This window comes from Aethalodelphis obliquidens, unplaced genomic scaffold, assembly GCF_003676395.1.
Source record: "Aethalodelphis obliquidens isolate GAN/ISIS:26980383/991018 unplaced genomic scaffold, ASM367639v1 scaffold56, whole genome shotgun sequence".
Lineage (NCBI taxonomy): Eukaryota > Metazoa > Chordata > Mammalia > Artiodactyla > Delphinidae > Aethalodelphis > Aethalodelphis obliquidens.
The window spans coordinates 10,536,042-10,559,315 of NW_020838000.1; the positions used below are offsets into that span (position 1 = coordinate 10,536,042).

Sequence of the window (23,274 nt, forward strand, 5' to 3'; positions counted from 1 at the left end):
GTGACATAATCTGTGCCAACTGCACAGTCAGTGGTGAAATCTGTGTGCTGAGAGAAGGAGAAATCCCTTTGCTTCTCACAGGAGGAATCAGAGCTGGACGGTAAAAGTTCAGATTCCGGCACCAAGTTACTCGAAAGTTAGCTTCCCCCTACGTAGCCTGCATCTTCTCCAAGCCACCCAAAGCCCACTGCTGGGGCCAGAGGTTTCCAGAGTTAATGAGAACAAGCCTGAGAATTCCCTGGTTGGATTTGGCCAACAATCACGATCCTTCTGTTAAAAATTTTGGGAACAGTGACATGGCGTACCCCCTCTTTAAACTGCCCTGTTAATTTTGAATGTAACTCAAGTATATTCTTCATGCTTTTCTTATAAATCCTGTATCAGTTAGCTGTTGCTGCATAACAAATCACCTTAAGACCTAGTGGCTTCAGGACACTGAAGGCAAAAACAACAGCCATCTCATTTGCTCATGAATCTGTAATTTGGGCTGCGTCCATCTGTGTAGTTCTTCAGCTGGTCTCCCCTGGTCACTTCTGTGACTGCCATCATCTGGGGACCTGAATGAGGCCAGATGATCCAAATGGACCTCACTCTCTAGTGCCTTTTCTGAGATGACCAGACAACCAGGGGCCTGCTGCTTCCCCTCCCTGTGGCCTATTCAATAGTCCAGACTTTTTAATGTGGCAGCTGGTTTCCAAGAAAAGGCAAAAGCAAAAGCTGCCAGATCTGTTAAGGCCTAGGCCTGGAAATGGCACAGTGTCACTTCAGCCACATTCTGTTGGTCAAAGCTAGTCACAAGGCCAACCTAGACTGGACGGGAGGGGAAACAGACCCCGCCTCTTGTTGGGAAGAGTGGAGTGTACATACAGGGATGGGAGAGATTGTTGGTGGCCATATCTGCCGCCCATTTACCATGGCTCCACGGGTTTTATTTTGGCTGTCTCTATACACAATTTTAAATTCATGTATGAGTCATCCCGCGTTACCTAATTTAACCTTTCCAACAAGGCTTTAAAGGGGAACGCCTCCATTGTATGAGAAAACTGAGGCTTAGAGAGATCAAGCAATTTGTCCACGGTCACAGCAGAGCTGGAGTCAAGCCCCTCTGGTGCTGGCGCTGTGGGTATCACCTCATCCTATGCTTTCCCCCAACCCCACCTTCCCCCAGAGTGAGGCTCAGCTACTGGACCCCAGAGTCAGGAGCTACCACACCATTTCTGAATTAGCTCCCATGAGGCCCTGGGAGTATGTTATGTAGATCAAAGCAAAATGTGGGTTATTATTTTAATTATTTATATAGAGAGACCTAAGGATCTCTATAACAGTCTTTATAAACTCATAAGAGGATTCATCGAAGGATGTGACACTTTTTATTTGAAGAATTTTGTCTAGCCAAAGGTCAAGTCAATGATGTTGTTTCCCAAATGCAGTTTGATCAATAATCATTCACTTTGCAATCCATTGACTCTTTTCATTTTTCATGCGCTGCTTTGCATGGGATAAAGGCTGCAAATTCTGGAGAGAGATAAACACCTTTTTATGGAGAAAGCTGTTTTGGAAACTATAAAATCTCCCCACCCACACCTCCGCGTTTTATTGGATGATTAAAGAAAAAAAAAATCCAGGGTCAGTTTTACATTTGTCCCCCAGTGGGTAAAAATGTCACAGAGTGACAGCAGAAGGAATTGTCTCCACGGAAATTCAGTTTGAATCCAGAGGTTTGAATGGATTCTGTGATGCTGCTGGACACCTCAGCTGCGAGGCGATAGGCACTGGTGAATGATCAATGAGGAAATCTGTCTGCCCTTGAGGACTGCTTCTAGTGGACATTCGAGATCTGGCTGCCTTTTTAATCACCTCTTCAATGGCCTCTTACCTCAGTCACCACAGAAGAAAATTCAGATATCTTAATTTTAATGACGGCATTTGATCCAGTGCTCAAGATAAATATAACCCTGTGTAGTACGGAGAAGGTTTAGTGGGAAATGGTTGGCATTCTTTCTTGGTAAAGGCATGGGGAAAAGGAGAGAGAGGGAGAGAGAGTGAGGGAGAGAGAGAGACGGAGAGAGAGAGGCAGAGAGAGGGAGAGAGAGGCAAACAGCGTGGGGAAGACAAAGCACAGATAAGCGAGGCTCCTTGCAGCCCTTCGTTGAGAACTTGACACTTTCCAGACCGCAGCCAGCATGGTTGTCCTGAATCCAGTGACCCTGGGAATTTATCTTCAGCTTTTCTTCCGTTTCATCGTGTCTCAGCCCACTTTCCTCACCAGTGTGCTTCCGATTTCAGCAGGTAAAGCAGGACCACAACTTCCCTGTCTCCCCTGTGTCGGGCAGGGGGAGGGAGAAGGGCTATTCCGCAGCCGTTCCCCTCGGGGTGGAGGGAGGCTGGGAGGGAGCCGGCCCCAGCAGCCTCTGGTCACCCGGCCAGCCCCCGTTGGGACGCCCCTTATGTCCTTGTCCCCGCCCAGCTGCTCAAAGCCAGAGACCCTTGAACAGACTCTTTCTTCCCCTCACTGGCTGCAGGGTTGCGTTTGGGTCGGGAATTGTGGGGAGCTTAACAGAGGCAGAGAGGAGGGCAAGTGAGTCGTCCAGACATTTCGATAAATACACCCCTGAACCCTTCGCGGGGGGCTCGGCCCACAGGGGATGCTGTGCAGCGTGCTGACCGGGAGTCCCGTTGGTTGTGCCGGGTCCGGGGGCCCCTGCAGCCTCAGGACAAGGTCTCCGTCTCTCCGGCCCCGTGGGCTTTCCTGCTGGGCTTTCTCCCCGAGGTGGGCTTCTCTTCGGCCTCAGCGAAGAGAGGAGGTGGAAGGGCTGCAGGGGGCAGGTGGACCCGGAGCTGGGCGTAGCGCTGGGGGTGGGGAGAGGGCTCCTTCCGCCCCAGCCTGGCAACCTCTCCTGAGGGCTCCAGGCTTTGCCCTTGTCCTGCCCGGGGAAGTATTGGGTTACCCGCACGGCTTCTTTAAAGCTTTCTGAGGAAACTCGGATGTTTCCGGAGGGCTTGAGGGGGGCGGACAGACCCCAGGCTTGGCAACCGGTCCCATCACAGCCCCCCTCAGTTCTCCTCGGTCACCCCTGGCTCTCCCCAGAAAAAGCCGTTTCCGTCACACCCTCCAGCACGCAGCTCCGAGGTACTTGAGTTGAGACAGAAGTTTCACTCCCACCGCCTTTGCTGGGCGCAGGCTCTCCAGGAGGGAGGGCACAGCTCTGGATGCAGTCCCCAGCCCTCTCCATTCATAAGAATGGCTCAGTGACCCGTGGAGCTGCCAGCATCTGTGGGCCCTGAGGGAGGGACGCAGAGGAGGGCGTGGGGCTAATTATAAACGTGTGACGGGAGGGAGGAGTGCAGGCAGTTTGCGGAGAATGTTGGAGGTGGGGGGCAGAAAAGGTGGATGGTCCGGCATGTCCCACCCCCGGTTCAGGCTGAGAGCGCCAAGCTTCTGGGAGTGAGTGGGTCATTATTCAGGGGGGGAAGCTTCATAGTTAATTTGGTCTGCCTGGTGGTTCTTAACCTTGTTTGGGCCATAGCTTCCTTGGAGGATCTGCCAAAGGCTCAGGACTCAAAGAAACTCAGTCTTCTGGTCCCAGCCCTGCCTCTGGTGGGCTCTCTGGCTTCTGGCAGGTGGCTGGCGGTAGACTGTAAGCACCACGCGGGCAGGGACTGTGTCTGTCTTGGCCATTATCACTAGTTACGTGGGGGAATATTGGGTAGATGCCCAGTAAATAGTTGGTGAGTGGATGAGTGCATGAAGGAATGAAAACTTTTCTCATCTGTAGATTGGAGTCTGCCATCATTTTGTACCACTTAATTTAGATACAGCCACAATGGCTAATGAGTTCTGAAAGCTGGAGAGAAGAGGACCTCTGATTTTCTTTGAGCTCCTTGCCCTCGAGAGAGCCTCGGCATAGCTTAGACATCTCTTAGGCAAGACTTGGTACAGACTGTTCCAGTCAGGGTAACAGCAGGAAGGAGAAGTAACTCCGATGGTTCAAGAAAAGACTGGAATGAGGGGCCCGCTTTCAGGGGTGTGGGTGGGCTTAGGGGCGCCAAGAAGGAAGGTTGAGCAATGAGCAGCTGAGGGAAGCCTTTACCACCCCGGGGCTTGAGGAGACAAGAGGACCAAGTGGGGAACTGGATCCTGGGGAGATTTGGGACCTTGGAGGAGGGGCGGCTGAGAGGAGCCTTGGTCACAAGGGACCCAAAGCAGAGAGCAAGCGCAGAAGAAATACCCCAACCGCTCTCCCCTCCAATCCGACCACCTCTTGGCAATGCCTCTCACGGCCAAACCCAACCGGAAGCCGGGGCAGGGGAGCCCCTTGATGCAGTCATGGGGGTCAGCCCCTGGCTGAGTGAAGGGAGAGGGAACTGAGAAGAGGTAGCCCACCTGTCCATAGGCACTTCTTGGTAAACTGCTACATCCAGGTCTTCTGGTGGGGAATGTGCTCTTTAAACATTTGGTAAAACAGTGGGGTAGCTCTGGGGGGAACCACTAAGGTGTCCGCTCAACAGAGCAAAAAAGACATCTGCTTCCTCCTGCTTCTCACTTTGCTTTGTCCCCTTCTTCTTGTCGCCAGGGCTTCCTGATAGCACAGTTCAGAAATAAACTTATGCCCTGAAACGGGAACTGTTCCTTAACACGGGAGAACTTTAATCCTTTCAAAGTAGTTTCGCACAATCTGATGTGAAATAGTCTGTATTCAGAAGCTCATAGATTCTTACCTCTTCTGAGGAAGCCCAGCCCTGTGCACATAGTGAAAAGTGCCACCAGGAAGTCTTTTCATCCCACCCACCGTAGCTTAGTGAGCGCCTACTGCACGCCTGGCACTGTGCAAAGTGGCTGCAGGGGACAAAAGACAAGCAGGATGCGCAGCGCAGGCCCCAGAGACGGGCTGGGACGGAGGAAGCGCTCTTACAGGCCTGTGGGCTGCTTCTTTCCTTCACTCTCTTCAGAAGAGACTGGATTCCAGCAACGCCAGACACAGCACAGCTCTCTGGGTCAGATGTTCATTGCCTGGCAGCCTCCGCTATCGGGTCCCCGAGTGGAGGAGGGAGCAAAAAGCATCATAGAGACCAAAATTGATGATAGCAATCCCAGCACTGAAGCACCTGCCCTGGATACAGAGAAAACTAGCTCAGGCCCTCACCCCCAGCCTGTGAACTCTTAGTGGGACATCATCCTCGCAGCTCAGTGAGCAGGCTTCTTGAGGGCGGTGACGTAGCTGCAGCACAGTAGTTTGGGGAGAGGACTGCTGCTTAAGATAGACACGGTGACAACAAGAACAACAAAGGCAGCTGATAAAACTGATTGCAAGAAAAATGGCAAAGAACCAGGGAATAGTTCTGAGAGGGGAAAGGATAGCCGATTGCAACTATTTCGAGAGCCTCCCTTCTGTATGTATCCCCTGAAGGCGCCACTGACTTACCACTCGCTCGTTGACTGGTTTGCACTGTGAGAGCGGAAATGACCCAGTGAAGACAGACTTGTACTCACTTCATTTTGCCTAAGAAGGCAGAGATGTGTCATATATCTTAATTTCTATTGAACATGGCCCTAAGATTTAAAGTGTCAGGAGCCCTAACTTTGATGTCTTTTAACCCCTGCCGGGCGATACACCACCCTAACACTCAGTGGCTGAGCAACAGTTGTTTATTGTTGAAGTTCATGTGTCTGTGGATCAGCTAAGGGTCAGCTGATCTGGCCTGGGTTTGGCGGGCCTGACTGGACTCGCTGCGGTCTGTGCACTGACTCAGCCCCAGGGTCCATCCACGGATGTAGAATGTGGTGGCACAGACCCAAGGACAGTGATATTTATAGAATGAAAGGCCTTCTGCACACTTCAGTCTCTCACAGCACCCAGGATGGGGGTGGCCTCACTCCCGATTTTCAGATGGAGAAATGAAGGCTCAGAGAGGTTAAGTGACTTGCCCAAGATGGCACAGCTCGTGTGGGGAGAGCTGGAGACTGGAACCCTGCCCGCTGACTCTAAGTCCAGGGCTCTTACCAACGTAGACCAAATCTGCTATGGCCATGGATAAACAGTGATAGTAGCTTTTAAGGTCCTGTACCCCAGCCTCCAAAAACCCAGCTTCAGGTCTTTATCCTCTGCACTCTCCTGCCTTCTCTTCAGGACATCAGTGCCTGAAGCTCTCAGCAAACGATTGAGACAAGGACTTCATACTAAAGGGTGCATGACTTGCCAGGGTACTGGTTTATCTTTCTTTGGAGGTACTTGTATTGTAACAGGAGTTAAAGATCTAAGCTAAAGAAGGCTCTAGTGAGATGAGCTTAAACCTGCTCATTTTGGGGAATGAGGCTTCCTGGAGCCAGGGGAACCCCATTTCACAGACATTGTCTTCAGGAGTGTGAGCCAAACGACCCTATGCCCACAGACACACGTGGCTTCCCTTCTCCAACATGGGATTTCTCAGGCAGGCAGGAACTCTCCCGATGATGTTTGGGTCCAGGGCTCAGGACAAGATGGAGAGAAGACCCACCTCCAGTCCTGGAGGGTGAGATCTTGTGGAAGCTTATGAGTTCTGTCTGGGTGCCGCAATCTTCTCCTGTGGGTGCTGGGACGTGACCAGGGCAGGCGTTTTGTGGCCTATAGTACGTGGTGTCCAGCCCTGTACTCCCCTGACTGGAAGCCAGCCAGGCCACTGCTTGGGACCAATCATGTTCTTGGCAGTAGATTATGGGCCATTTATTTGTGTCTGATGCTGGTCGGCTATTGTTTAATGTTCTGTAATGTACTTCCCAGGCATCTCCTCCGATTTAGCTCCCCATATTTCCTCTGGATAATATAATCAGAGAGGCTTCTTAAATTAAAGTGCCCTCCAGGGGTCCCAGCTTGCCCACTTCACCCCACCCCAAGCCTCTGAATGAAACAGTGGACCCCTCTCCAGCTCACAGAGGGGTGGGTGTGAGAGATAAGGACTTTCTCTCCAGAGATCCAGGCCAAGCACCGACACTGTCACTCACCACACCCAAGCCTTCCTTCCTCAGACCCACGACCATACAAAAACAACACAGATCCAGAAGGAACAGAAACCCCTCTGACTTGTGTGAGTCACAAAGTAGGCTGGGGACCCGTCTTCCTGAAACGCAGTTCACGTCGTAACTACTGCTTGCATTGCTCTTATAATTGGTACCAAGTGCCCCCAAACCCCTTATCTTGCCAAGCTTTTTCATAGCTGCAGTGTATTTGCTCTTCACGGTTGTCCCTGCTGTGGGAGCCTTGGGTCTAAATCCTGCCTCTGGGTGATTGTGGGACGCTCACACTGTAACTGTGGTGTGAGCCCCAACTCCCTCATCTGTAAAATGGGTATAGTAGTCTCACAGGATTGCTATGAGCACTTATTCATTCAACAAACACTTAGTAAGTCCCAACTCTGGTACCTGGAACTGGGATGCAGCAGTGAGCAGACAAAAACATCCTGCCCACATGGAGTTCCTGTCATCACCCTGAGAAGACTAGTCTGCTGGGCTCAAGGGGTGAATGAAAGACCCTTACAGTAGAGCTGGAGCTCGCAAACCAGCTGCCCAAGGACCGAGTCCAGTCTTCACGTGGAGCTGTACTCAGCCATCGTATTGCAGTACTTAAAAAAAAAAGAGAGAAAACTTTTTTAAATTGCCTTAGTTGCTAACATTTAAAACTCAAGTGATTGAACAAAATTTTAAAATATATTTCTGATGACTCTTAAAAACCAAAAAACCTCTTGGAAACCAGGGCAACCTGGCAGTCCTGACCCACACCACAGCGACTGGCATGGAGCAGCTCCCGAGTCCCCACTGCACGTGCCCGTCTCACACCTGGGCTGCCTTCCTCGTTACCTCTGCCTATCTGGACCATCTGGGTCAGAAGCCCTGCTGGTTTGGACCCTGCCTCATCCTTCTTTAGCAGTCTAGGCATTTTTCCAGACTTCCCAAACTCTGCAAAGCTCAGTTTGAAACTTAATGTTCTGGATCGGTGGTTCTCAAACTACAGCACTGGTTCTCAGCCCTGGATAGACGAGAATCACCTGGGATGCTTTACAGGAGCCCAGTGTCCAGGCTGAACAGACCAATTTCATCAGACTCTCCAGGGCATGGGATCGGGCACTGAGAGTGTTGAGAGCTCCCCAGGTGATTCTAACGCCGTGCCTAAACATTATAGCCCCCCCAGACTGTGGCTTTCTTACTTTACTGTGACTCGGGGTTTCTTCAAGTGTTTGAGGAGGTATGAGGGGCCTCTGTGAGGGGCCTGCCAGGAAGGTTTGTTAAGACAGACTGCTGGGCCCACCCCCAGAATTTCTGATGCAGTGGGTCTGGAGCGGCGCCCATGAGTCTGCACTTCTAATAAGATCTCAAGCACTGCTGATGCTGCAGGTGCACGGGCCACGCTTTGAGGACCACTGCTCACGGTTGCCCCTGAGTTCCTGTATTAGTTTCCTATGGCCACTCAGTGGTCACACTGTCTTCTTCTTCCGTGTCAGTCTTCTTCTGCCTCTCTCTTATAAGGACACTTGTGACTACATTTAGGGCCCACCCAGATAATCTCCCCCTCCTAAATATCTTAATTTAATCCCACCTGCAAAGTTCTTTTTGTTGTATAAGGTAACCTTTACAGGTTCCAGGAATTAGGGTCTGGACCTCTTTGGGGGCCATTAATCAGTTATTCTCCTACAGTTGCCTTTTGCACTGGGTTAAGTGTCCCCCGAGTGCTTTCTTTAAGGACATCAGGATCAGAGGCACAGGCATGAATACTGTCGTCATTTGGATCCCTTTCCAGAGCCGACCCTGAGACAAGGATTTGGGGGCAAGTGGTGTGCTTGGGAGGTGATCCCGGTAGGGCATTGGGAAACCGAGACAGGGAAGGGAAGGCTGTCAGTCCTGGGGGAGTTCACGAGCCGATTCCTGCTGTGGGCAGCTGGGGCTCAGATCTCCTGGGACCTCAGGGAGACAGGGGACTGGGATATTGATCCACCAGCTCCTGCGGACATGCTTCCCCAGGCAACTTCCACGACTGGGGAAGCCTTCTGGCATAGGTAGTACAGGTGCTTGTGACCGGAGCTGGCAGCCCACGGGGCCTGGCGAGTGCGGAGGCCTATGGCAGGGAAGCAGCAACATCTCCCAGCAGCTGTGGTCCTGCTGGCCCTTTTGCAGTTGCTTGCCCACCCGCCCCCTCTGGGCAGCGGCGGTTACAGCTCGGCACCCCCCTGCTGTGATACCAGAACTGGGGTCCAGTAGCTAAGAGAGCCCCCACTAACACTAATAAAGTTACCTTGCATAGAGCACTGCTTATTTGCTAGACTCTTTACGTACCTGACTTCTAATCTTCACAACAATTTCACAAGACATTAGTACCCCAGTTTTACCAAAGAGGGAACTACCGTTCAGAGAGATGCAGTCACTTGCCTGAGGTCACATAGTGCCAGGGCCAAGTTTCCAAATCAGGACTTCTGGGCCCCAAACTATTGCAGAGGCAGAACAGCCTATTGATTAGAAGGGGGACCTCTGGGTTCAAATCTTGTGTCTCCCTTAGCTTTGTGATGCTGGGCAGGCAAAGTGCCTTCTATGTGCCTCAGTTTCCCTGCCTGTAAAACGGGGCTCAGAGTAGGGTTTCACTCACAAAGCAGTTGTGAAGATTAAGTGGGCTAATTATGAACACAAAGAACTGTAAAAAAGTGCCTGGTATGTGATGTATAAACCTTTTCTCTCATTATGTTCAGGACCCCACGCTGTCTCTACACATGCCGGGAGGTCATGATTTCCCCTAAGGTGCATTGGTGTCAAAAGGCAAAAGTCCCAAATACAATACAGACAGTAACTTTTTGCTTAAAATATCCAGTGGGTTAAGGCCAAAAGAGGGGCTCAGCTTTTATCCGTTTTGCATTTGTGAACCAGTCCCTAAAGCAGGGACCCATTGACCAGGGAAGGAGGCTCTTCTCATGATGACCAGCTTTCCCAGATGGCTTTAAAAATGCACCTGGCCCTATTCCATCGCCCAGCCCGGAGATTTCGACTCCGTTCAAGCCCGCCCTTATGTCTCCACGGCAACCAACATAAGCACAAGCGGGAGGCAGGTGCTGGGAGCTGCGACAGCTGCAGAGGAGGCCTGGTGGCTGCTGAGGGCTTGCACCGTGAACCAGCTGAGGTCTGAAAAAAGAGAGGAAAGAAAAGAAGGAACTGTGAATGGGAACTGGACAGGCTCCTCCCCTCCTGGGTCTCCCTGCTCCTTTCCTCACGCATCCTGCCACCGCTCACCTGGTCTTCTTGGTATCTTTCTGAGAAGACTGGAGAGAGCACTGGAGCTTTCCTGCTGCAGCTGGTAGATTTCTCTTGGGACACATGCTCCAGGAAGGACCTTCTGAGACCTGGCATGGGGGTCTTGGGGACCCAGGCAGAAGGGGGATGGGTGATGGTGGCCATCCCACCTGTGGAGGCCTACCTGACGGACTGGGGCTTTCTTACTTTACTGTGACTCGGGGTTTCTTCAAGTGTTTGAGGAGGTATGAGGGGCCTGCCAGGTGTGTCATTACTGTCGAGAGTTCAAACCAGGCTGCCCTTTTTGCCCACACTGAACTGGCTCGGTTTCTGAGATCATCTGCATTGGGGTGGACCTCACAGGGTGGCCCCCAAAAGGCCTCCAGATCCTCTGTGGTCATCCAGAAACCAGATTCTCCACTGCTGAGGTTAGTGTTCAGGATTTAGGGGCGTTCCAAATGAGGACAACCCTTTCCCTCCTGTCCGCCTTCCTGAGAGCTGTGTCGGGCAGGTCGTGGCGGAGAAAGTCAACGGTGGGCACGAGTGTCCTGAGCGAAGGCCTTGGGTCTGGGTGGCGCTCTTCCACGCTCCGTGGCTGCCCACGAAGTGAACACCGGGAGGCCGAAAGGCTGTCTGGACGATTCAGGCCCTGGCAGCGCTTTCCCCAAAGTGTCTGAGTAAATGATTTCTTTTCTTTTTTTTCCTTCAGTATCCGAGTTGACTGTCCAGCCTGCGCTTCCTCTGCTGCGCAGTCAGGAAAGCGAGAGGGCGCCTGCCTGACCGGCATGGGGCCTGCTGCTCAAGCCTAGGTCCAACTAGAAGGCGGCGGCGTGGGGACGGTTAGCCAGCGGGCTTGGCCACCTGCCTGTTTACTGATGTTCCCTGAGAGGAAACAGTGGCGGTGCTAAGGCACTGAGGTGGAACTCGGGAAACCTGGGCTCTCTCTCTGACCTGCCACTGACTCTAGGACGTGTGTACTGTTGGACCAGCCATTTGCTGTCTGTGAGACTCATTTTTCTTATCTGTAAAATGAAGGGATGGACCAGATTCCAAAAATCCTCTTAGCCGTAGACTTTCTTTGACTTTGTGGCTCGCAAGTCACTTGCTAATTTACAGAATTAGCTCCTCCACAAAGAAGGGGTCTCAGCACATGTTTCTCTTCTGAGCCTTGGCACCTGAGAACTCACGACGTGGCAGGAAAAGGCATGGGGTTCAGGTTCAGACAGCTGTGGACTTGAGTGACATCCTTGTGACCCACTAGCTGAGTGATCTTGGCCAAGTGGTCTTGGTTTGATTTCTTAGCACCTCGGTTTCCACCTCTGTAGAATGGGGTTAGTAAGAGTACCTGCCTCATCAGATGGCAGTGTAGTAGGTACAGAGCTTTGCACTGTGCCTGGAACATAGTTAAGCTCTCGGTCAGTGGTTGCAACCATTATGCCAAATGGCAGTGAGAGTGTTGGAATCCAGGCTGCTTGCCTTCTCCCGGGATGATTCGTTTTTACTATAATTCCACCTGCTGTTATTCAGTGGCTGGAGAGGTTTGCTCCTGGTGCTGCAGAGTTGCAGAATTCAGAGTCTCCATCGAAAGCCTGCACTGAGCGGGAACCATCACAGCGTGTGGGCTTCGGAACCGGAGGTCTGGGCTCAGAAGCCCAGCTCCATAGGACCTTAACTGTCAGAGCCTCAGTTTTCCTCATCTGGAAAAGGGGGGCACAATAGAGAGTAATTCGAGGGACTGTGCTGAGAATCAAAGGAGGAAGCATGGGAGGGCACGATCTGGAAAGCACGGGCTCACACCTGAGGATGATGCCTTAGCTACTGAGTCCTGAGCTGATGGACAAAGTCCACCCACAGACGCCTCCCCGAGCTGTGAGGGAGAAAGCTCTCACCTCCCCAGACAGGGTGAGCACACTAGGAGCCCCCAGGGCGCTGCAGCCTGAGGGCATTCCCCCCACTGGAAGTTGTGCAACCCTGCGTGGATCCAGCTGGTAGACAAGTCACTTCCCATATCCAATTCATCCGAGTCAGGAGAACGGGGCCCTCTGTCCACGTGGCATCTGCCTTGCATGGAATAACAGTCTTGCGCCCTTCCAAACGGACAGCAATGTCAAATCACCAGGCCTGCCAGTGTGGGTCCTCTTGGGAAATCAGAGGCAGATTATTAAACATGAAAATGTCAAACAGAATGCCAGCAAATGGTGGCTGACTTGACAAAGATGTTCAGTTTTCTGGCCGCATACCCATCTGCTGCCACTTGGCATTTTGTTTGATTTTTTTTTCCTACATGAGGCAATCAAATCCATTTGAATGGATTCAGACCATCCTCATCCTCATCCTCATCATTAGCATGTTTAAATCTGTCTCTGTCTCTAAATTAATTATGACTATTACTTGATAAATATAGCTTTTGATACACATCCCATCAATCAAATGACCAATTTTTATTGCACCTCCTACTATATACTTAACTATTATATTGAACAAGAAGATTCAGAAGACAAACTAACACAAGGAGCGCATAGTCTGTTTGTGACATTAAAATCACACAAATGGATGGGACTTCCCTGGTGGTCCAGTGGTTAAGACTTTGGCGCTCTCAATGCAGGGGGCACAGTTTCAATCCCTGGTCTGGGAACTAAGATCCCACATGCCTCATGGTGTAGCCAAACACACACACACACACACACACACACAAATGAAATAATAAATGAGAAGTGAAGTGGGTCACGGTAGCAGTATCTGGGGTGCACAGGTGGTTGGCATTTGAATGAACAGAGCAGTGAAGATAAGTTGATCTGGGTTCAAGTCCCACTCCCACCGTGCATGTTACTCATGTTACCGAGTGTTGTGATAGTTGACGTTTGCAGGTTTCATAGTTTAGAGAATGTTTGTGTTTCCTGCTTTAGGTCACAGATAAAACATCTCCTGGAAAACAAGCAAACAAACAAACTTACATCTTATACCAGAATTAAGCACAAATCAATTAAGATTTAAACATAAGATATGAAAGCATAAAATTATTAGAAGAAACCTTGAGGGATTTGGGGGGTAATTTTAGGGGGGGGGGGGAACCCAGAAGCCATCAAAAAAGGCTTTTACAATCGATTCTACCAGATAAAAAGAAAAAATTTGTGTATGGGAAAAACAATTAAAAAAACAATGTCAAAAGGTCAAAACAAACTGGGGGAAATATCTGCAAGTCATCATAAAATGATGCTTTTTAAAATATATTTTAAAAAATTTATAATGGAAGACCAACAACCTAATGGAAAAATGGAATAAATACATAGGGCTCTAAAACGTGTGAAAATATCCCAGCCTCATTCACCATAAGAGAAATGCACATTAAAACCACACTGAAGTGCCATTTTTCATCCATCAGATGGGTGAAATTCAAAAGGTCTGACATCACGTGTGCTGGTGAGGGTATGTGGAAATAGATACCCTCATCCTCTGCTTGTGAGACGGAATGTGAATTGATGGAGACTTTGTGGAGATGAATTAGGCATCATGTGTAAAAACTACAAATGCACACACTATTAGACCCAGCAATTCTATTCTAGAAATTCATCCAATGGACATGCTTAACAACATATACAAAGATGCATGCAAAAGGTTATTCTATTGTATCATTGTTTTGTTGGGGTTTTTTTTTTGAAGCATAGTTGATATACAAGGTTGTGCCAGTCTCTGCTGTACAGCAAAGTGACTCAGTTATATACATTCAGACATTCTTTTTTCATATTCTTTTCCATTATGGCTTATCCCAGGATACTGAATATAGTTCCCTGTGCTGTACAGTAGGACCTTGTTGTTTATCCATTCTGTATATAATAGTTTGCACCTGCTAATCCCAAACTCCCAGTCCATCCTTACCCTCTCCCTCCCCCTTGGCAACCACAAGTCTGTTCTCTATGTCTGTGAGTCTGTTTCTGTTTCATAGATAAGTTCATTTGTGTTATATTTAATTTAATTTAATTTATTTATTTATTTAAAATAAATGTATGTATGTATTTATTTATGGCTCCGTTGGGTCTTCGTTGCTGCACGTGGGCTTTCTCTAGTTGTGGCGAGCGAGGGCTACTCTTCGTTGCGGTGCACGGGCTTCTTATTGCGGTGGCTTCTCTTGTTGCAGAGCAACGACTCTAGGTGCATGGGCTTCAGTAGTTGTGGCTCGCAGGCTCAGTAGTTGTGGCACAAGGGCTTAGTTGCTCCACGGCATGTGGGATCTTCCCAGACCAGGGCTCGAACCCATGTCCCCTCCATTGGCAGATGGATTCTTAACCACTGCACCACCAGGGAAGTTCCCATTTGTGTTATATTTTAGACTCCATATGTAAGTGATATCATATGGTATTTTTCTTTCTCTTTCTGACTTACTTCACTTAGTATGATAATCTCTAGTTGCATCCATGTTGCTGCAAATAACATTATTTCATTCTTTTTTATGGCTGAGTAGTATCCCATTGTATATATGTACCACGTCTTCTTTATCCATTCATCTGTTGATGGACGTTTAGGTAGTTTCCATGTCTTGGCTATTGTGAATAGTGCTTCTATGAACAGAGGGGTGCATGTATCTTTTTGAATTATAGTTCTGTCTGGGTATATTCCCAGGAGTGGGATTGCTGGATCATATGGTAATTCTATTTTTAATTTTCTTAGGCACCTCCATACTGTTCTCCATATTAGCTGTACCAACTTACATTTCCACCAATAGTGTAGTAGGGTTCCCTTTTCTCCATACCCTCTCCAGCATTTGCTATTTGTAGACTTTTAAATGATGGCTATTCTGACTGGTGTGGGGTGGTACCTCATTGTAGTTTTGATTTTCATTTCTCTAATGATTAGTGATGTTGAGCAGCTTTTCATGTGCCTCTTGGCCATTTGTATGTCTTCTTTGGAGAAATGTGTATTAAGGTCTTCTGCCCATTTTTCGATTGGGTTGTTTGTTTTTTTTGTTGTTGTTGTTGAGTTGTATCAGCTGTTTGTGTATTTTGGAGATTAAGCACTTGTCTGTAGCATCATTTGCAAATATTTTCTCCCATTCCATAGGTTGTCTTTTCTTTTTTTTTTTTTTATGGTTTCCTTTGCTGTGCAAAAGCTTGTAAGTTTGATTAAGTCCCATTTGATTATTTTTGTTTTTATTTCTATTGCCTTGGGAGACTGACCTAAGAAAACATTGGTACAATTTATGTCAGAGACTGTTTTGCCTATGTCCTCTTCTATGAGTTTTATGCCATCGTGTATTATGTTTAAGTCTTTAAGCCATCTTGAGTTTATTTTTGTAGGGTGTGAGGGTGTGTTCTAACTTCATTGATTTACATGCAGCTGTCCAACTTTCCCAGCACCACTTGTTGAAGAGACTGTCTTTTTCCCGTTTTATATTCTTGCCTACTTTGTCGAAGATTGACTGTAGGTGTGTGGTTTATCTCTGGGTTCTTTATTCTGTTATGTTTATCGTTATGCCTGTTTTTGTACCAACTCCACACTGTTTTGATTACTGTAGCTTTGTAGTATTGTCTGAAGTCTGGGAGAGTTATGCCTCCTGCTTTTTTTTCTTTCCTCAGGATTGCTCTAGCAATTCTGGGTCTGTTATAATTCCATATAAATTTTTGGTGTATCATTGTTTATATCAGCAAATGTTTGCAAATCAACCAAATGCACATTAGTACAGGGCAGGGTGAACAAATTACGGTTCTTCCAAATGAAGGAATATTACATAGCCATAGGAAGGAATGTGTATGCATTTTATGCAGTAATACAGAATACTCTTAGAAATACTGTGAAGTATCACAGGTATAGTGTTATATTACAGGTAACCATTTGAGCAAGAGAGGGAAATATTATACCTACTTATTTGCTTCTGTATGCAGAAAATATTCATGCAAGAATACACAGGAGACTAATTGATAATAAATAATTGGAACTGGGACAGGGTAGGAGAGTTTTCAAGTATACGCATTTATACTTTTTGAATTTTGAATCACATGAATGTATTACCTTTTCTAAACAATTAGACAAAATCCCATATATACATACAAAACAGAGCCTCTCATCTGGAGCACAGAATGGGATTTTTCTGTCTTTAAAAGTCCGTTAGACCCAAATTAGCAAAAGGAATTGAGATCTCAGAGACTTTCCAGAATGGTAGAATCACATAATTATAGCAGTGTTTATAAGGTTCCGTTTGCCAACTTGTTCAGTCAGTAAGCTCTATTGCTCAGTTGAGTTCAAGGGGGTCAACCCAAGGTCCTCCATTTTCTGGAATCCAGGGATTTCAGTGACTCATGAGACCAATGGGTAGAAGTGTTCACTGTGCCAGTGGGCAGCCACGGGCACCCAGGGACCCTGCTTCCCTCTTCCCCACCTGCTGTGGACCCTCGGATAACAATTACTGGAGGTGATGGGGCAGGGATGGAGGCTCTGGGGAAAGGGCTAAGTGAGCCACATGGTTTCGAATCACAAGTGTCCGTAGAGCTAAAATGTCACCATGGATAAATGAAAGTGTGGGAACATAGCTGGTGGAAATACAGGGTATTTCCACTCAGCCCCGGTTGTCAGCACATGTTTGAAACAGCCCACCCTTTGGGCTCAATGCAGCTGGAGGGTTTCATCTCTGACCTGTGGCCAGATCTCCCGAATAACTCTAGAAACTTGGCCTCCCCCCGTCAAGCCAAAGCAGAAGAGTTAATAGGACTCGCTGATTTATCCTGGCCGCCATAATCAAATTCAGAGCCAAGGCACAGCCAGCCCTGAGGAGGTTTCTTGATGTTCCCTCAGCTCCTAATAACATTGCCTCCTTCTTCCTCTCCATTTACCACATGCCATTTGGTCAAATTAGAACTTGAACTCAGAAAAGCAGATGCCTTCCTTTAGATAACATCCAAAAAATTCTCTTGTGGGAGGAAGGAGAGATGGGTTTGTCTCCTTAGATCTACGCACAAAGCAGTCACTTCTGATACATGACTTACTACAAATTAATGGCCAGTGTGAGGTGATTTTCCTTCATCCTTGTGGCTTGGGCAGCCTTATTGGAGGGGTGGGGTGCAGAAGGGGATGTCCACCTCATGTCTTTCCTGAGGATTTGGTTACTTGCTCAAGGTCTCCTGATTAATGGCTACAGGCTCCTCCAGGCGACACTGGTGTCCTGGTTCTGTGTGCAGCTCCAGAGCGCCCAGATATTTGCTAGCAAGGGTGTTGGATGGCCCACCCCCAATCCTAACCCTGTGGAGGTAACTTCTGGTTCTCTGTTGCCTACTTAAATTTTTTAAAGTTTATTCTTTTTTATTAGGGAAAATCCCAAACATTCAAAAAAAAAGTGGAAAGAATTGTCCAGGGAACACCAGTATGCCTACTGTTATGGGCTGCCTTGCATCTCCCACCTCCCCCAAAATGCATATATTGGAGTCCCAACCCCCATTACCTCAGCATGTGACTGTATTTGGAGATAGGCCTTTAGAGAGGTGACTAAGGTTAAGTGAGGTCATAGCAGTGGCTCTGGTCCAATCTGACTGGTGTCCTTATAAGAAGAGGAGATCTGGACACACAAAGAGACACCGGGGATGCTTAAAAAGAGCAAAGGCCATGTGAGGACACAGGGAGAAGGTAGCCATCTGCAAGCCAAGGAGAGAAGCCTTGGAAGAAACCAAACCTTATGATACCTTCGTCTTGGACGTCTAGCTTCCCAGACTGTGAAAAATGTATTTCTGTTATTTCAGCCGCCCAGGTACTTTACTTTGGCAGCCCTAGCAAACAAATACACCCAGCACATAGATTCTGCAGTCGTTATCATTTTGCTATGTTTACTCTATCTTCTATCTGTTTATCCACCTTATTTTATTCGATGAATTTCAAAATGAGTTGCAGATCCCTTGCCCACCTTGAAGAGTAACCTATTCAACAGAGAAAGTAAATGCACACATGACTGAACCCTCTCTGCGGCCAGGATAGTCAGGGAGGTCGGATTGCGTTTACCAACCAGGAAACTAGGACCTGAAGATGAGTGATCATGAAGTTTGGTTAGAAAGACATGGCACTGGGTGTTGGAAGTGCCTCCAAGCCCAGCTGGCTGGGACACACCTGCGTTTGTCTGAGGTTCCCTGCTCATTCTTGCCGGCTGGTGAGGGTGTGGGGCAAGGTCACCACTTTGTGCTGCTCACCTCCAGTAGTCTCCAGGGTCAGACATCTGGATTCAGCTGATGTCTTCAATTCAAGACATCTGGCCAACTATCTACCAGCTGTGTGCGACCTCAGGCGCATCCTTAGATCTTGACCGTCGTCTGGAGACGAGGCTGATGGTACTGATATCACCGTGTGCAGTGGCTGTGGGGACCAGGGAAGGGTACCGAATGCTCACGAATGTTCCTGTGGCTGGCGCTTCACCCCCTGTTGGGGTAATGCCACCTGCTGTGACAAACAAACGCCAACATGTCCGTGACTTTGTCTAGTCAAAATTCATTTTCTGCTCGCCCAAGAGTCCAGTGGCCCTGGTTGGGGGTGGCCGGCCTCCTCACTGGCATCCAGAGATGCAGGCCCTTTCTGTCCTGGCTCCAGCATCACCCAGGGCTGGAGTCTTCTGCATCCAGGCAGAACCATCGGTGGGAAGAGTCATGTGGCCACACGCCCCAGCTACCCTCACTGTGCGGGAGCTGGGCAGTGCCACCGCTTCTCAGGGATAGCTCTGGCCTATGGGGTGGCGGGGAGCACACATTCTGGGGGAGTCCAAGCCTTCTCCTCACAGCCCCAACTCCGAGGAGGTCCTGGGATGTAAAGTCAGCAGCTGGGGGTTAAGAGTAGAGAGAGCCAGCCACCAGGGAAGGGCCAGGTCGGAGGGCAGCCGCCTGGCCCGCAAGAGCAGGGAAAGCAGCAGGAGTGGGGAGGGCAGTCTGATGGGGAGCCATCCCCTGGGGCTGGGGAAGCGGCCACCAGGAGGCCACCTTCTCCCAGGGCTGCACGAGAGTCCTGTTGAACTCTGACCCCAGTCCTAGCCATGCGGCCTGGACCAATCTTAAATTTACAGGTTTCTCCTCTGTAAATCGAGGGTAATCATACTCTGAGGATTCAGTGCAATAATGCGTGGGATGTGCTGAGTCCGGTGTTGTCATCGTTTCATGGATTTTGCTAAACGAGGCCCAGCAAGTAAGCAGCGCAGATGCCACTCCTTCCTTCCATCTCTGGGAGGCAATACCAATAAGTCGTGACTCTCTTTCCTCAGGGTCCTTCTCAACACAGTGTTCCAGGAAATCTGCACCAATCGTTGGCGTTAGCAGATGATATGAAAATGGAGACTATTGCCGTGGGTGGCAAGACTCTCTCAAGAGGGGAGAGAGATTGCGCTCAATTCTGAATTGAACAGGAACAAGTGGGGATTTGTAGTCAAGGAGCAGATCGAGGGGTTGGTAGATGGAAAATTACCAAGAGACCTCAAGGGTAGGGGGATCTTGCTAAAGCCACTTAACAGGATTCTCGCTGAAGGCAGGCCACGTGATAAGGTATCAGGGGTGGGGGAGATGAGGAATTTGATCAGATATCAAGGGTGAACGGATCTCAAGGGTGGCAATTCTCTCTAAACCGATTTAGCAGGCTTCTTCCTAAAACTGGACTCAGCAAGGAAGCCCAAGGTGGGGGCCTGGTTCAGAGCCTGACCAAAGTTTGGTCAAGGAGAGCGTGTCTGGCAGTGAGAAGACAGACCCCAGGTCCTCCAGCCTACTTCTGGGGAGTCTGAGTCCTTGGGAAGGGTGCCGAGTTAGCCAGGCCACACAGCCTCTCTGGGCAGCAGGGGTGGGAGACATGGCCTGGGGAAGATGCAAAGCAGACTCCACTTTGGGAGGCTCATCAGGAAACAGGCCTGCATGTGGCAGCAGTGGGGACAGGGGTGCTGGCCTGGTGCCTGGGAGGCAGTATTCCAGAAAGGTCTTCTGGCCTGGGTGATGAATCCCAGAGCTGCGATTAAGACAAAATACTGTGAAGATGACACCTGCTGACAGCTGCAGGAAGGCCCCGGAAACTTTTACTATGAATTAGATTTTGCAGGCAGCTCTGCTGGGTGAGCTAGTGCTTGGGCCAACAAGAGGCTGCGTCGAGGGCAAGGACTGCTCTCCAGGGGAGAAGAGAGGAGAGTCTCAGGAACCATCTCCCCTGGGAGAAGCAGGGGCTGGAATGGGCTTAGAGCGCATCTGGTCCAAAGCTCCCATTTACATTTGGGAAAACCAACCCCCAGCACAGATGTGAGTTCTCCAAGGTCACGCCGCAAGTTACTGGCCACACAGCACTGGAGGCCAGGACTCCTGATCTCAAGCTGGCACGCTTGGCCGAGGGGCAGTTAGGCAGTGAGCACACCTCCAGGCATTTGACTTAAGGAAATTCAACTGCTAGTGCCTGGAGAGACGGAGACAGAGAATGAGACCAAGTTAGAGACAGCGAGACAGAGAGAGAATGGGATCGAGGCAGGAAAGAGAGTTGCAGAAGGAGGGAGACAGAAAGAGACATTGGTGAGCCTGAGACATTAGGTTGGGAGTAGAGACGCGGACACCTGCAGGGCTGGACAGGACGTCAGTGATCCTCTAGTCAGCCCCTTCGTTCTGACAATCATGAAACAAAGTACAGCTGAGTGGTTTACTTGTGTAAACCTTTTGAGGAGAAGTTTGAAGTGGAATGGTAAAAAAATAAATGCTTCAGGTGCTTAAAATGGCAAAACTTCCATCTCTAAGGGTTTTTGAAATGAGGCTTGAAAAATTGAAGAGCTGCAGGAACAGGCCCTGGCACCAGAGGATCTGGGTAAATGTGACGCAGAAGACCTTTCTGCCCTGGGCTGGGTTTCAGGACTCCATGCCCTCTGTGCTGTCTTCCCTGATGTTTCTGTGAACAGAGGGAGATGCTCCAGAGAAGGAACAGAGCCTAACCCTCTCCTCCCTCATTCCTCTCATCACGGTACCAGCAGATATATATATACGTTTTAATATTTATTTATTTATTTAGGCTGCACTGGGTCTTAGTTGTGGCATGCGGGATCTTTCAGCCACAGCATGAGGACTTCTGAGTTGAGGCATGTGAACTCTTAGTTGCAGCATTTAGTTGTGGCATGCATGTGGTATCTAGTTCCCCAAGCAGGGCTTGAACCCAGGCCCTCTGCACTGGGAGTGTGGAGTCTTACCCACTGGACCACCAGGGAAGTTCCCCAGCAGATCTTCTCAACTTTCAAAGCACAGCTCAAATGCCACCTCTTCCAGGAAGCTTTCCCTGATTTCTCACTTGTATCCCCTGCCCCAACTGGTACCCATCACTTCTTGTAAATCCCTCCAGACACCCCAGTGCCACGTTAGCCGCTTTTATTTTTCCACTTCGTACAAGTTATCTATGAAAATGTTGATAAAAGAGCCCCTATTCTGTGCTAGGAACTCCAAAAGCCTTGCTCTAATCCTTACAACGAATGAGCTAGGTGAGTTTCGCCATACCCACTCGACAGGTAAGTAAGCCGAGACTCTGAGAGAGTGAGTAAGTTCCTCAAGTTCAGATAGCCAGTAAGTGGCAAAAGCAGGGCTGCAGCCCAAGTTTGCCTGACTCTAGGGCTTGTACTCTTTCCACAACACTGACTGAGACGTTCCGAGGGCAGGGACTGTGTCTAGTCATTGTGTCTTGCGGGCATTTGGCACTCACTCACTGTGTATTTCTGAATGAATGAAACAGCAGATGAGTGAATGAATACAAGAAGTATCCTTTCTTTTGAAGGTTGTAGCTCAGTGGTCGGCAAACTACAGCCTGGGAGCCAAATCCAGCTTGCCTCCTATTTTTGTAAATAAAGTTTCATTGCAACACAGCCACACGCATTCCTTCCTGTGTTGTCTATGCTGCTTTCATGCACCATGGCAGAGTTGCATTGCAGCAGAGGCCATGAGGCCCGTAGAGCCTAAAACACTATCCGGCCATTTCCAGAAAAAGTTTGCCAACTCCTGCTATAGCTCATGGTCCTTACTAAGCTGGTTAAAACAGCAGTGCTTACTGCTTTTATGATCTAGAATATTCTGTATGTTTGTGCGCATGCCTGTGTCTTGGGTGCCTATAAAGTGTCAGATTTCCACGTGTATTTGGTATATGTCACTTAATCATTTTACAGGGAAGCTTCATTTAAAAAGTTTGCCTCATGGGCCCTTTGGAAATATATATATATATATATTTTTTAAATTAAGTTTAGCTTTGTTGCCAGCACTGGCATAGATGTGGTGACCTTCCCTGGAGCGGAGGCAGGCAGACTCCCCCCCACCCCACACCCACGGCGGCTGGGGTGACAGTGAGGATGGCCCTGTGGGGCTTGCCAGAGTGCAAAGCAGCCTGTTTCACGGGTTACCCTACGTTTCCCCTCTGCTGCAGGGGCATCAGTATCCTGGGCTCCAGCCCCACCTCCTCCCCTGGGCTCTCCCTGGGGAACTCTTCCTCTCCCAAGCCACCCCCAGTGCATCCTCCTGAGAGGCCAGAGCTCTGCCTCCCGTTCCTGCTCCCGGGAGCTCAGGACTGGCCTCCGGACCCCTGGCATCCGGGGCAGAAGCGACACCAAAGCAGGGATTGTCCAACTCCCACCCCAAATGCCCAGCAGGCCAGGCGCTGGGAGCGCTGGGGGCGTGACAAATCTCCGCCAGCCTCCAGCGGGTGTCCCCTGGCCAGTCCGCCGGGGCCTTGCCCGCGATGACGGGGCCATCCCTCAGCCTCGCTCATCTGCTCACCATTTCAGGACTGCTCTGTTACTCAGCTTGCTGCTTGGGTGAGTTGTGTGAGTGTGTGTGTGTTTGTTGTTTTGGAAAAAAGACTCTTGGAAAGCAAACTTGTTCTGGAGGTTTCAGCAGCCTTTAAATTTTAAACTCCTCCGCTGGTGTTGGAATTGCAACGTAAAGGGGCTTGACATTGGAGTTGATGGGGATCTTGGCACGCATGTGTGTGTGTGTGTGTGTGTGCCTCTCTTGTGACCTTGAGTGGCAGGCTGGCAGCTGCTGCTCCCTTGGCTTTGAAGTAGCATGGGATTCTGTGGTCCGGTGCCA

General features: G+C 49.3%; 1 protein-coding gene across 2 annotated transcripts in view; it reads left to right on the top strand.

Annotated features, from left to right (window-relative positions):
- The first annotated feature begins 2,093 nt into the window (after positions 1-2,093).
- COLQ (collagen like tail subunit of asymmetric acetylcholinesterase) overlaps positions 2,094-23,274 on the top strand; it is a 65,165-nt gene continuing 43,984 nt past the window's right edge. Inside the window, exon 1 of one of the 2 annotated variants that reach the window (XM_027086584.1) lies at positions 2,094-2,289. In XM_027086584.1, the coding sequence (XP_026942385.1) occupies positions 2,184-2,289 (106 nt within the window). In that variant the 5' untranslated portion in view covers positions 2,094-2,183. Of the gene's footprint in view, positions 2,290-22,546; positions 23,001-23,274 lie in introns of those variants that run through there. The other variant, XM_027086585.1, reaches the window with a different exon arrangement.